We start from the raw sequence: 13,955 nt of genomic DNA, 5'->3' as shown, positions 1-13,955 counted from the left end.
TACAACTGTGTAAGCCCTATCCTGATATAAGTCCCTGTACACAAACATAACAATCCTCACTGATTTTGCTTCTCTAGTGCTTGGGCTGGGTCTGAACTAGGCAGCCCTGTTTGGACTAAGCTGAACCAGGTCCGGGCCCTGCGCATGCTTCCCTGCACATCCCAAAGGTCAGCAGCAGATGGCGCCAGAAAGATAACCACTAGATAAGACAACCAGTGAAACCAGAGGTTCTGCGTTCAAAGAAAGCCGCCAAGAGTCAACAAGCAATTCTCGGAGTTTCCAGACCCCATATTCTAATTGCCATACATTCTTCACCACCTTTAAAAAACCCGCACCCCCCAGCTGCTGAGCACGACTTCCCTGACCTGTTGGCCTAGGTCACGGAACATCATCTGGGAGCTCCCCCTAATAAAACTGTGTTTCTGCTCTCCCTTGTCCTGTCAGTTATGTTTGCCTGTCTCCCTGTACCTCAGTTTCACCTTTACATCTGGAGAACCGAACAAACACATATCTATGACATCTCACCTTTTAGAGTCATATCAAGACTCCTGGGATGTTTATATGGTCCTCATGTCCCTCGTCAACAACCCCTGGGATTCCAGGTTCCAATCCCACCTGAGGCCTGAATGCACTGCTGTAGCCAAGTTAGATATTTGCCTGGATCCTAGGATAAGCTTCTACTTTTGGATAGGCTTCAAAGGCAGGGACAGGAAGGGTTTTATAGCAAACGCAGTAAGGAGACTGGCTACCTGTTGAGGCGGACAGGGCTGGTGGCCAGCGCATCCTTCCCGCATCGCCCTTATGACGTGTTGCCCAGTGGTTTGTCTTCTGAAGTCTGTGCAACATCAGTGAGATGGTAGTGTCCCTCTTTTCTGGCCATGGTCACATGGGGGCGGGTGTGTGTGTGTTAACCAATGTGTTGTTAACCTCAAGGTCAAATCCCCCAGCTGCTCAGTGGGAGAAAGATGAGGATGCCTGCTCCTGTACGATTTAGTCTTGGAACCCCTGGGGAGCACTGAGTTCCTATAGGGTTCCTGTGTGTTGGTATTGGCTTTATGGCAGTGGCTATTAGCAAGAACCTGGGGACATGATGTTCCAGGAGATGATGGTTTAGGATTTGATGGTTTAAGGTGATAGGTTAGGTAGTACGGTTTAGGATTTGGGTGGTAAAACATCGAGCAAATGTTTTGAATCTGAAATTAAATGAGATTTGTTAGATATTGCAATGCAAGGCCCCAGAGGTCCGTGTGGTCCTGCAAACCTACACATCATCAGATCTGAGAGGCTCAGGGCTCCCTTTGGGGGCGAAGGAAAGAGAGAAAGACAGGGATGGGGTACCACCCGATGCTGAATGGATGGGTTTAAAGTCAAACAGCGATCAGCACAGCTGGTTCCAAAGGAGGTTGCTGCTGGGTGTCTTCAAGCCCGTTCCTCCTCACAGGGACCCCGGGCACAGCAGGAGGCCCCAGGGCCTGGCCCTGCACTGTCGCCACATTGCTCTCGGGCCGAGCCCATGGTGGAAGCCGCTGTGTCACTCCATCTCCCCGAGAGCCTTCTTTTTCACACCTTTCTAAGCATGCTGTCCTGCTCCAGGGACTGGAGTACAGTATGTAATATGTATGTACGACGAAGTCTACATCCTTGCCCTAAGGAGCACTCTGGTCTTACTTCTTCCAAGACAGATTTGTTTGTCCTTTCAGCAGTCTCTGACGCTTTAAATACCCTTCTCTAGCACCATAATTCAAATGCAACTTCAAATTCTCCTCTTGTCTTTCTTATTCAATGTCTAACTTTCATATACATATGAGGCAATAAAAAATACCATGAGTTGGGTCAGGTGCATCTTAGTCCTCAAATACTTTTGCTTTTCAATACTCTAAAGAGGTCCTGTGCAGATTTACCCAATGCAATGTGTCTTTTGATCTCTTGACTGCTCCTTCCATGAACATTGATTGTGGATCCAAGCAAGACAAAATCCTTGACAATTTCAACGCTCTCTCCACTTTTCGTGAAGTTACTATTGGTCCAGTTGTGAGGGTTTTGGTCTTCAGTACACTGAGTTGCAATCTGTAATGAAGACTGCAATTTATGATCTTCAACAGCAAATGCTTCCAGTCCTCCTTGCTTTCAAGCAAGAAAGGTTATGTCATTGCATATTGCAGGTTTTAATAAGCGTCCTCCAATCCTGATGCTGCATTCTTCTTCATGTAGTTCAGCTTCATGTAGATTTGCTCAGCATGCAGAGTGAGTGAGAGGATACAACCCTGTCACACTTGAAACCATACAGTATTCCCTGGTTCTGCTCACACAACGGCCTCTTGATCCAAGTACAAGTTCTGCATGAGCACAATGCAGTGGCCTGGAGTTCCCATTCTTCTCAGGGTTATCTATAGTTCATTGTGGTCCACACAGTCAACTGCCTTTGCATTGTCATTAAAAAAAACAAAACAATTAACCATCTTTCTGGTATGCTCTGTTTCCAGCCCAATCCATCTGATATCAGCAATGATATCCTTTGCACAAAGGTAGGTAAACTGCCTAAATACAGAGTTCCTATAGAACTCTGAGATAAACTATCCCAAATTGTTAACATTGATGCTGATTCTAACACGGATACTAATAGTAAACCCACTATCGTCCATTGCAGTTAAACTTACGGTGAGCCTATATTGGGTTTCTAAGACTATACCTCTTTAAGACAGCCTGGTCTTTTTCCTGAGGAGTAGCTAGTGGGTTTGAACCACTGACCTTGCAGCAAGTAGCCCAAAGCTTAACCCACAGTAGTACCAGTTGCTATATAAAGCAGGCATCTTTGAGCCCCAATTCACTCAAACAAACTCACTGCCAGCAAGCTGTGACTCAGAAGTGGCCTTACAGGACATGGTGGAACGATTGCTGTGGGTTCCTGAGACTACAGCTCTTCACCGGAGTAGAATACCTCTCGCTACTGAGGAGTTGCTGGTGGTCTCGAACTGCTGACCTTGTGGTTAGCAGCTCAACTGGTAACCACTACATCAGCAGGAGTTCCTGTCCGCCCTAAAGGGGGTTGGGGATTCTGGCTCCACTGCTGAGCGGCTAACCATGGACTAGTTACTCAGCATCTCTGTGCTTTGCTTTCCTCTTCCCCAGACGGAAGTGCAAATCAAGGGAGTTCAGGGAACGGTGGATGCTCCCCATGAGGGCTGCCCTTCAGGGATTTTTTGAAGAGTTACACAGTTCGCCATCATCCACAACATTCCGCGACTGGAGGAAGTGGTGACTTCATCAGGCGGGACTTAAACAGAGTAGGAAATGTGTCCTCATGATTTCCTGTCCCTTGAATCTGGGTGAGTCCCTATCTTGGACTCCTTCCTCGTGGGCGGCTGCTGTTAGGTCCTCTACCACTAGAGGGCACTGCCGACTCTCTTTTCCTGGACTGCCGGCTGGGAAAGCAGCCATGCTGCCTCCTCCACTGGCTTTGGGGCCTTAGAGCTCCCAGGCCCACTTATGAATCCTGGGCCAACAGCTCTTTTGGGTCCCAGGGACTCGTGTTTTGCATATGAAGGCCGGCAAATGAGGAGGGCAAGGAGGTAGTGACAGGGCAGAGGGAAGCTGTGGCTCTGCCCCAAACAGGCTCAGGCCTGCCATGAGGGCTTGGTATAATAGAAGGCTGGGGGTGTCACAAACTGCGGTGACAGCTCCAACTTTTCCCCAAACCTCCCTCTGGGGTCCCTCCGCCTCTTCATTTCCTTCTGTGGCCTCCTTGACTTGCTCTCCTTAGAGACGCTTACTGTTGTAAAGTCTCTTCTTAGGAGCTGGTGAAATATTACTATACTGTAGGGTAAACGAGGACCCCCACATGCCTCGTCCATGGCGTCCCCCCAGACTACCCCTCCTATTCAAGGCACAGCTGGCCACCGAGAGCGTCTTCTCCCCACGGCCTTTTCTAGGTAGCAATCAGGCAGGTCTCCGGGAGGCCACCTGCAGCGCGGCTGCTCTGCGTCTGTCTCTCCGGCTCCCTCTGCCCTTCTCTCCTTCAGACACTGGAAAGCCCTGCCTAGGGGGAGAGCAGTGCAGACCAAACCCAACCTGCCCGTCGGCCACCTCAGGGTGACACTGCGTGGCAGTGCGGTGGTAAGCTATACGGGTTACCGGTATTATCTGGTAGGTTATTAATTTGGGCCCAAGAATGCTCAAAAGTTTCCTCCTCCCTCCCCCCAGATAAATGAACAGTGATTGCCTTTCCGTTTATTCCATTTTGGCTTCAGGAAGGTTTCATAGGAACACTGTACTTTGAGATCACAGGGGAAACCTGCAAAAAAATTTTTTTTTTAAAAACCCAAAGAAACCAAAAAACCCCCTCTGGCTGATAGATTTCCCTTTGTGATCTGTAGCCCGATTTAATTCAAGCAATGATACAAATGAATCCGTCTGAGGCCATGAACTAGTTGGACACGTGGTTTTGGCCATGGACGTGGAGAGGAGGTAGAGGTGGGGGCGGGGGCAGAAAAGACACATAGTTACCCGCCCTGATTCCCCAGAACACTTAAGTAGTGGATCTCAGGCTGTCCCCAACACACCACACCCCAGAACTCAGTATTTAATAGGTTTCTTTACATAAGGAGCTATGGTGGGGCGGTGGTTAGGTGCCAGGCTGCTGATCCAAAGGCCTGAGGTTCAAACCCAGTTTGCTCCAAGGCAGAAAGACACGGCATCCTGCTTCTATTAATTCCAGCCTTGGAAACCCGCCAGGGCTGCTCAGCTGTGTCGGAGAGGGCCGGCGGATGAGCTAGAATGGATGTGACGGCAAGGCCTTGTCTTGAAATTACCCCAGGTCCACCTCTGCCTATCTCTGAAATCACAGGTCCGATACGCTAAGGCACCCTGATTTCAGTTCCACATTAACATAAACACATGGAAATGTTCCCACGTCTACCACCTTAGACCATCTCCTTCTGCCACACTGGGGTAACGTCATCGCCTTCACTCCCCTGGCAACGCGACGCCTTGGGGAGAATGAGTTCTTTTTAAACAGGCTCGGAGGAGTCCAGCAAGCCGCCCAGGCCGCACAGCTCTCAAGCGGTGAAGCAGGTTTTAAGTAAGTGCTCAGGTGCCTCAGGGTGTCTCTGCTGCACTTCAGGGTCTAGGGTGAAGCCCCTCCACTCCCAGGTACTCCTCACTTACCCGGGCCAGGCTGACTCCAGCAGGGACCTTGTATGGCACGTACTTCCGGTAGATGTGGCCCACCCTGGAGCAGGGGATGTCCTCCATTCGGCCCCCACACATCCACACCTGCCGGAGGGAGGCGAGAGAAGATGGACTCAATTTCGTGGTGACTCCCCAACCATAAAATTATTTCCGTTGTTACTTCATGACTGTAATGTTGCTACTGTGATGAATCAGGCGACCCCTGTGGGGGTTGTGGCCCACAGGTTGAGAACTGCTGCCTTACTGTGTTCACCAAAGCACCAGGCTGGACTGCCTGCTGCAGCCTCGGCTCACGGCACGCACCAGGGGAGGAAGGGGCAGTGACTGCGGCCGCGGCAGCAGAACTGCTGCCCGCACGAGGACCTGCTCCCCACCGAGAGCTGCATGTTGAAGCCTCATCAGGAAACCGGCAACGTGGGCTTTCTCATCCCACCCAAGAAACCCCAACTCACTGCCACTCAGTCAGTGCCGACTCAGAGTGACCCTATAGGACAGAGCAGCACTGCCCCTGTGGGTGTCCAGGACTGTCACTCTTTACCTTTACGGGAGTAAAAAGCCGTATCTTTCTCTTGCGGGGTGGCTGGTCAATTCGAACTGCTGACCTGTGGTTAGCAGCCCAATGTGTATTCACTACACCACCAGGACCCCAGGTGATAACACAGTCATTAGACAGACGGGGAGAGGGAAGCCCAGAGAGGCCGAGAAACCTGTTTAATGATGCAGAGCTTGTGTGTGTGTGCGGGGGGGGGGGAGGGGGGAGTGGCGGCACAGAGTTGAAGTCTAGCGCTAGCTGACACAAGCAAGTGCAAAGGCCCTGGGGTAGCACTGAGCTTGGTATGTTTATTGCATAAAGAGAGGAAGCAGAGGCCTGGAGTGGAGGTAGCAGAGGGAATGGAGGGGAAGGGGTGGCAGGAACAGGGGTTGGGCCAGCTTGTGAGGGCTTCAAAGGGAAGAGGAAGGAGTCAGCTGTGGGAAGTTTTCAGGGAAGGAGGGGACACTGTCTGCTCCATTGTTTTGGGAATGGCCAGCCGGGGAGAGTCCCAGCCTGGGAGGCCCTTCAGGAGCTATGGAGTCTTTTGCATGTGGAGGTGCCTATGGCCATGGTGGGACACGGCTGGACTGTAGACATACTCTTCACCTGACCAAAGCCCCTCGTTGTGGCCCCCCTCTCCCTGCCCTGGCCCCGTAAAGAACCCTGTCCAGCATGAACTGCACAGTGCACCCAGGGACGAGACCTCATGTCCTGATGAATTCCTCAGGGCTCCAGGGGGGTGGCTCTTCCACCTGGCCCCTGACAGCCCTGTGACCTCCACCCCACCCACTGTGCCACTGTCACTCTTCCTGAGAGGGGGCATGCATGGGGGCTGCAATTAGTGAAAGTGCTGTCTAGAGAAATGCAATTATATTCTGACTGAGGGGGGAAGAGAAAAACACTCAAAAAAAGAGTGAGTCAATAGAGCAGAACATTGGTCTCCAGATAATGGGCTCCTGATGGTAGATTAATGTCAAGGCCAAGCCAAGAAGTTTATTTTCAAACCAAGAGATATTGATCAGGCGCCAGCATCCCATAATAATAACTCTTCCTTTATACAAAGTGATTGATGGGGAAGGGATGCTTTTGTCGAGTGGATCCTGCCTAGGTGGCTGCTGGGCTGGCCCCGGCCCCGGCCCCGAGCAGGTGGGGGCACCAAGTCCTGCTCTATTTCAGAGCGTCTCCTGGCTGGCTGGCTAGGCTGGCATCCAGCTCCTTCCACTTCCTGTTCAACTTGCACTGGCTAACAGGGCTGCGTCTCCATCTCTGCCGGCGGGAACCTTCCTTTCTGCACATAGGGGATCAATCTCCAAGTCCTTCTATTTCCTGTGATCTTTGGTGTCCTGGGCCCTGACCATGGTGGCTGTCAGCCTGTGCATTCCGGAAGCACAGGGGTGACCTTGAGCTGTCTCATACTCCCAGGCTGGAGCCAGAGGGAGCCCACGCTTTGGACGATAGGTTTACTCGGTGGCTTCCCTGCTTGGGGACAGGTCAAACTGCTGCTGGTGCTCTGTGTGAGCTGCCTCCTAGACAGGCCAGCCAGCAGGGAGGGGAAGTTGAAGGGAGAGCGCCATGGGGAATCCGCACCCCCAAGGAAACATTATCAGGGGGTGACCTGATGGATAGGTTTGATTCCACCTCCAGCAAGAATGTTTCAAACCAAAACCAAACTCACTGCCGCATCAATGGTGACTCAGACCAACCCCCACCCCGGGGGTTTTTCCAGACAAACTGTTTATGGGAGTAGAAAGCCCAGTCTTTCCCCCTTGGGGATGCTCTTATTTTCAAACTGCTAAATGTGGATGGCAGCCCAACGCGCAATCACTCCACCATCAGGGGTGTCCAATTGACATAAAATCACCTTAACTACCTTAGCGTCTGTCACCATATCCCCTCTCACCTGGAGCCTGTGACCCAGGCTGGCCACCTGGAGTCCAGCCCCCTGGTCTCTGAGGCCATGTTCTTTTGTGGGACAAGGGTCAGTTGACTGGAGCTGCCAGTGGCTGTCTGGCCATAGCCCAGAGAGAGTGGGCCTGATGGTGCAGCCAGCACAGAGGGTGGTGGTGCTGGGCGAGAGAGAAGACAAAGAGAAAGGGAGCGAACACCTGGATCTAGCTGTGTTGCAGCCAAGTTAAGACAGCTCTCTGTCACTCTCAAAGCAAAGCATTCTCACGGAGTCCCCTGCGCCTTATGGACTTGAGTTCCATGTGGCAGGGACACATCTGTTATATTTGTCACTGGACGCCCTGTACCTAGCACAGGCACTCTGTATGCAGCTGCAAATACACGAGGGATACACATGAACCAAGGCTGAGACCAAGTCTCAGGAAGGGGGGATTTCATAGAGAAGAATGGATGCATCTTGTTTCATCATCAATTATTTAGTCTCCAGAGGAAAACCGGTGTCTTTTGTTATTCTGCCTCTAGCGATTTCTGCAAGGCTGCTAAGTCATGGAAGGTGCTCTGGTGGCCTAATAGTCTACACCTTGGGCCACTAACCACAACGTTGGCGGTTCAAGCCCACAAGGTGCTTTTGGGGGAGAAAGTGGAGGCTTTTACACTCTTGGAAACCCAGAGAGGCCAGTTCTCCTCTGTCCTACATGAGTGTGAATGGACTCGATGGCAGTGAATTTGGTTTGTGTTGGGTTATAAGTCAGGACAGGAGCCCTGGTGGAGCACCGTGTTAGGCATTAGGCTGCTAGCTGCCAAGTTGGCGGTTCAAAACCACCAACTGCTCTGCAGGAGAAAGACGCTGCTGTCCGCTCCCGGAGAGAGGCACAGTCCCAGGAAGGTCAGGGGGCAGTTCTACTGTGTCCCATAGGATCGTCATGAGTCAGAACTGACTTGATGGCAGTGGGTTTGGGGATAAGCCAAGGGAAGGGGTACCAAGTTTCACTCCTTCTTAGGCACAAGGTCCCAAACCCCATCTCCTTCAGTTCCATAAAGCTCTGGAAGTTGCCTGGTTTGTTTGGGGGAAGCGGGTAGACTAGAGACAGTGTCACCATCGTGGTCACCACTTCGTCACCTCCCTCCCGGGAGCTGACTCTCTCAGCTCTGAAGACTTGAGGGCCTACTGAAGATTCGGGATTCCACGATGAGAAGGGGTGCTCCTGCCAGCAACGGGCAGCCTCCTGCTGCCCAGACTCAAGGACCAGCGAAAAGCCTGAGGCGCGGAGTGACGTGGGGGCTCACCCTAGAGAGGGAAGCTGGGCAGATTCCAAGCCACTTATCCGTGCACCTGTAGCCTTATCTCACGGCCATTCAAGACCCATAGCAATCACAGCACAGGGAACACGAACACGCTGCCATTTGATGCCCTGCAGTCCACCCCACCTCGTCAGCACGTGGCCTTGTGCAAGGCGCTGGGCCCGGGGACCTCAGTCTCCTCACTTGTCAGGTGCGGATGAAAACCACTGCTGCTTCACAGAAGGCCGAGATGGTGACACACCTGCTACGGCCGCCTGGGCCAGAGTCCTTTCAGCTTGTACGGGCATGAGAGGAGGTGGTTGATGTCAAGCTGGGCAGCCCCTGCCCACGTTGGAGGAAATGGTGAGAGCCGGGCCTGGCGAGCTGCTCTGTAGCCCCTGCAGCCGAGCAAACCCTGTGGAGAGGCTCGCTGTGCCACATGGGTCGCCACGGTCACAGTTGACTTTGACGGCCACAGGTTGAAAAGATACAATGATTTACTCTTTTGCCAACACCAGCACGGTTTTTTCCCCTTCCCAACTGCCTCGCTGGGAAAACCTCCAAGTGGCCAGGAGGCTTGGAGGACTGGGTGGGATAGGGGAGCCTCCAGGCCCTGCGTGGGCCGGGCTGCCCCAGGCCTTCCCCTCTTGCTCCAGCAACGCCAGCAAGGGGGCTGTGTCCAAGACGAGGGGCGCTGCAGGGCGGGCCGTAGCTGGCATCCTGGCAGGCCTGGGGGGAGCCCACCATGTTGGAAAGGGGGCATTTCTGCAGCGGCACGCTCCTAGTGGGGTGAGCTGTCTGCTATAGTGCGCGTGCATGCGTGTGTGCGGGCATGTGTGTGCATGTGTGCATGTAAGTCACAAGGAGTTCCTCAGCATGCCTGCTAGCCCGCTTCTGGCTGCCTCTGTTTCCCTGCGGAAGAGCCTTCTTGCTAGAAGCTCCACGCCAGGAGACGAGTACACATCTAATTGTGAAAGCCTGCTCCCCATTCATTTTCATTGCGGCTTTGATTTATTTTATTAGCAAACTTCTTTTGTGTGATGACAGGCTTCATTACAGTGTCTATAAAAGACAATTACTTGCTCTTATCTCCTAAACTGAGGAGGAGAAAAAAGTGTGGTGATGTGCATCAAGAAAACACAATGGAGCCTGGGAGAGAGGCGATGGGGAGACAGGGGATGGTGGGGGGGGGGGAAGGGCTGAGCAGCCTCTCTGCTGCCAGGAACCTGCGGGAGTGGGGCGGCTGCCCGGCCGCTGTTGGACAGACAAGGACGTATGACAGCCATTTCGCCGCTGGCATCTCTGCTGGCGGAGAACCCCCAAGGAGTCCCAGCCTTGCCCGGGTGGCATCTGGGGAAAATACAGTAGCAGTTGCCCCTGGTTCACAGCAGCACTGGGGTGTCAGGAGGCAGAGAGGGCGGTCGGTGGTTAAGACTCAGTCCGCGGGTTTGACAGAGCTGAGTTGCAATCGACGTTCTGCAGCATGTCTAAAAGGCCCCCTTTCCTCGCTGGGACAGTGGGGCCACTGCAGGAATGCCGTGAGGCTGACAGGGTGTGGGCCGGTGAGCGGTTTGCACACCGCACTCCGTCCCTGGCCGTGGCAGCTGCCGCTGCGGGCGGGGCACTGCTTGTTGGCCAGGGAAGTCTCCGCTGCAAAGAGGGAGGGGATGGTGCTATAGTCATGTCTTCCCAGAGTTCCTCGTGTGGGGCCTCTCTCGGTGAGCTCGCTTTGAACAAGATTCGGATTCAGGAAGTGTTACCAGCGTGCCCCCCGGGCCTGGGCGTCTGAAATGGTTACTGGACGCACGGTGAAAAGAACAGGGGTGGGGGCGGAGACAAGACGGCGTCCCGTGGACACTGTGCCCAGTCTCTCTCCAACGAAGACTTGGGGACTCAAGCGAAGGCGACACTGGTGATAGATAACCCAGGAACGCTGAGCATCAGATGAAGGATACTGAAGTAAACACCAATGGGATAAAGAAACAGAATGAAAATGGCCACCGAGGAGGAAGCCAGCGTGGAGGCCAACCCAAAGTGGCCGACTGGGGACACAGAAGGCCACACGCACGGGTGAGGATAAGCCACCTTCAGGGAATCACCGGTACCAGAGACACAGTCCAGGCAAAGCTGGAGTGATCTGAGGAAGGAAAGGGCAAGACAGATGGCCAACTCCAGGCACACAGGCAACGCAGAGCAGGGTGGGAGCCAGTCAACAGTGAAAGGACCACCTGGATGTGGCGGTCCCCAAATGCTTGGGTGGAGCCGCTGGGCTCCAGGCGGTCTCCCTGCTCCCGGCCCCTTGCTTGAGGCAGAGCAGGAACGGACCCTCGGCTGCACTGGTTCTTCCAGCTTCCCCTTTCACATCTCTCCTGTGGCCACCCCCGGCCCCCAGCAGTCTGGTGTCAGTGACGTCTCCCCTGCCACCCCACCCCTGCCCAGTTTGTCAGGACGGCCCTGCTACACTTGTACCCCAGTGCTGCTGCTGTTTCCGGCGGCCGGGGCCGTGCGCTCATCAGATGGAGCGGCAGGTGCTGTGTGCCCGCCATGTTAGAGCCCCACATGCCTGCTGCCAGGCCGCTCCTTTTCTTTCTTGACAACAATTCGGTTTAAAATGTGCTCCTTCCTTTTCACTGATGTACATATTGACGCCCTTCCTTGTTTTCTAACTGTAATTGTATTTACTTTTGCTTACACCCACCTTTCATCTGCCCCATTTGGCAAGAGGTGGACACTGTATCCCCACTAATCAGCTACACCTACTACCCTGCCACCTACTGCCCCACCTTGCAGGCAGGTTCCACCACCTGCTCCGGCACTGATCAACTGCCCACACCTGTTCACCCCATCTGCAGCTGCTCTACACAGCCAGCAAACAGAGCCTGTACCCAGACCCCACCATGTTACCCCACCCACCTGGAGGTAAGTAATGAGTGCCCCAGTGCTTCCAAGCTAGGGAACGTAGTGGTATGGGTGCCCATCCCACTGCCTGGGCATGGCGAAGTCAAGTAAAATAAGAAATCACAGTGAAATAAATCAATATATAGTCAACAAATAAATGTAGTAACGCCCCAACACCTTCAAAACAAGAGACACATTCAAATCAAAGAAACAGTATAAAATGGTTCAAGCAAGTGACTCAAAGAAAGAATTAGGAAAACTTCCCTGGGAAAGAAACGGCAATGGAATGATGTGACTAATGACGTCATGGTCCTCGAAGACATCCAGGAAACTTTGCATACAAAATCAGGAAAACACATAAAACACACTAGAAGAACTCAGGAAAAAAGTAAAAAATGCAAATGACAAAATAAACCAGACAAAATAGCTATTAGAAATTCAGAAGATTGGCACAGATGACAGAGAGAGTTAGCATGCTGGAAGGACAGAGGCGTCGAACTGAATCAGCACAAGGCCCCATCAGTGACTATGAGGGAAAGCTTTGGCACTGATTGTCTTGAGGCAAATCAGAAAAAGACTCAAGAAGAATGAAGAAGGCCTAAGAATCACATAGGACACTAGCAAGAAAAACACTTACATGTGATAAGGTTTCCAGAAGGGATTCTTCTCTGGCCTTCCTACTACAATGTCCAACTTTCACATGCATCATGGAAGACAACCACACATTTCTGTCCATTCAAAAATCCATTCAAGGATACCCAGAAAAAAGTCACCACGCACACTATAGCAAACTTTTAAGACACAAAGACGAGATTCTGGTTTGCAGAAGGCTCTGGATGACAGTGGGTGCACAAGATCCTCTTGTGGAAACGACACAGGAAATAAGTCTCCAGCGATTTCCCTCTATCCACAATAGAGGGACGGGGGAAAGTGGTTACCAAACAGGGCGCATTGGCGCGATGACTACAGGAGGTAAAAATGACAAACCTGACTTGAACAGTGAAAACCCTGTCGGTTGATCCCCCCTCTGGTGCACGTTGACCCTGATCTGGTTTTCAACGTGTCTGGATTTTCGGTTTGTTTGTTCACACCGGGGTTTATCTCAGATGAATTTTGTCACTAGGGGTAACCCTCTTGAAGTTTAATATAAAAGAAAGTTTTTGGTTTTGAGTCTTCATAGTTTCATAAGCCAGAATTGATGGGCCCTTACAGAATAAGGGCTCTGGGGGACAGTGGGAGGTGCGAGGGAGCTGACGTCAAGGAGCTCAGGAAGGAAGAGAATGTTTCGAAGTGGATCGTGGCAGCAATTGCACAGCACTGCTTGACGTGATTGAACTGTGGGATTTCATGTTACTGTATTAGCTCCCAATAAAAAGGCTTTGGAGGAAAAAAAAAGAATTCCAAGAGCAGCTCTGGAAAAATGAAAGGGGAACAAATAAGACTAAGCCCCCCCCCCCAAAAAAACACACAAAAAGACTAAGGCCTGATTTCACAATAGAAACCATATAGGCAAGAAGCGATGGGATAACATTTATAACATTCTGAAAGAAAAAAAACACACCAATCAACCCAAAATTATACATCCAACAAAATTGCTCCTCAAATATAATGGCAAACATAGGACATATCCAGATACACAGAAACAGATAATTCGTAGAAATTAGGCTAATTTTATGAGAAATGCTAATGGGAGTGAATTAGAGAACCAATAATGTACGACAAACGAGAACATCACACATAGCAACCCAGAGAAAGGAGTTTCAAAGTAATATAACCATTCAACATTGGAAAAAGGAAACTACAAGCATCACTCTGAGAACAACGACAACTACAAAGCCAGAGGAGGGAATGAACGGCAGTTTCAGAACTGCCACATGGAGACTGAGTCAGGGCGACTTCACAATCGAACAATCTGCTTAAACTTTAGAAGATAAAAATAAATTACAGGGCAACCACAAAGAAAAGTAATACGTCTCGAACTAATAAAAGATTAGAAGTTAGCTCTTAGAAAACATTAACAGAATTGACAGGAGTTATCAAAATCACCAACAGACATTGAAAAGAAAATGTGATACCAAAATGAGTTCAGCACAGAAAAATATACAGAACAAGGAAATCACCAACCCCACAATAAACAATACAGCAGGATGAC

At 51.5% G+C, this 13,955-nt stretch overlaps 1 protein-coding gene across 3 annotated transcripts in view; it reads right to left on the bottom strand.

Annotated features, from left to right (window-relative positions):
- The window catches only part of GALNT10 (polypeptide N-acetylgalactosaminyltransferase 10), a 270,449-nt gene that overhangs the window by 20,972 nt on the left and 235,522 nt on the right, over positions 1-13,955 (bottom strand). For all 3 annotated transcript variants that reach the window (XM_075541867.1, XM_075541866.1, XM_075541868.1), the window contains one exon: positions 5,164-5,271. In XM_075541867.1, coding sequence (XP_075397982.1) covers positions 5,164-5,271 — 108 coding nt within the window. The remainder of the gene's footprint in view (positions 1-5,163; positions 5,272-13,955) is intronic.

Source organism: Tenrec ecaudatus, chromosome 2 (assembly GCF_050624435.1).
Source record: "Tenrec ecaudatus isolate mTenEca1 chromosome 2, mTenEca1.hap1, whole genome shotgun sequence".
NCBI classification, from domain to species: Eukaryota; Metazoa; Chordata; class Mammalia; order Afrosoricida; family Tenrecidae; genus Tenrec; species Tenrec ecaudatus.
This window is presented reverse-complemented; position numbering and strand designations above follow the sequence as displayed.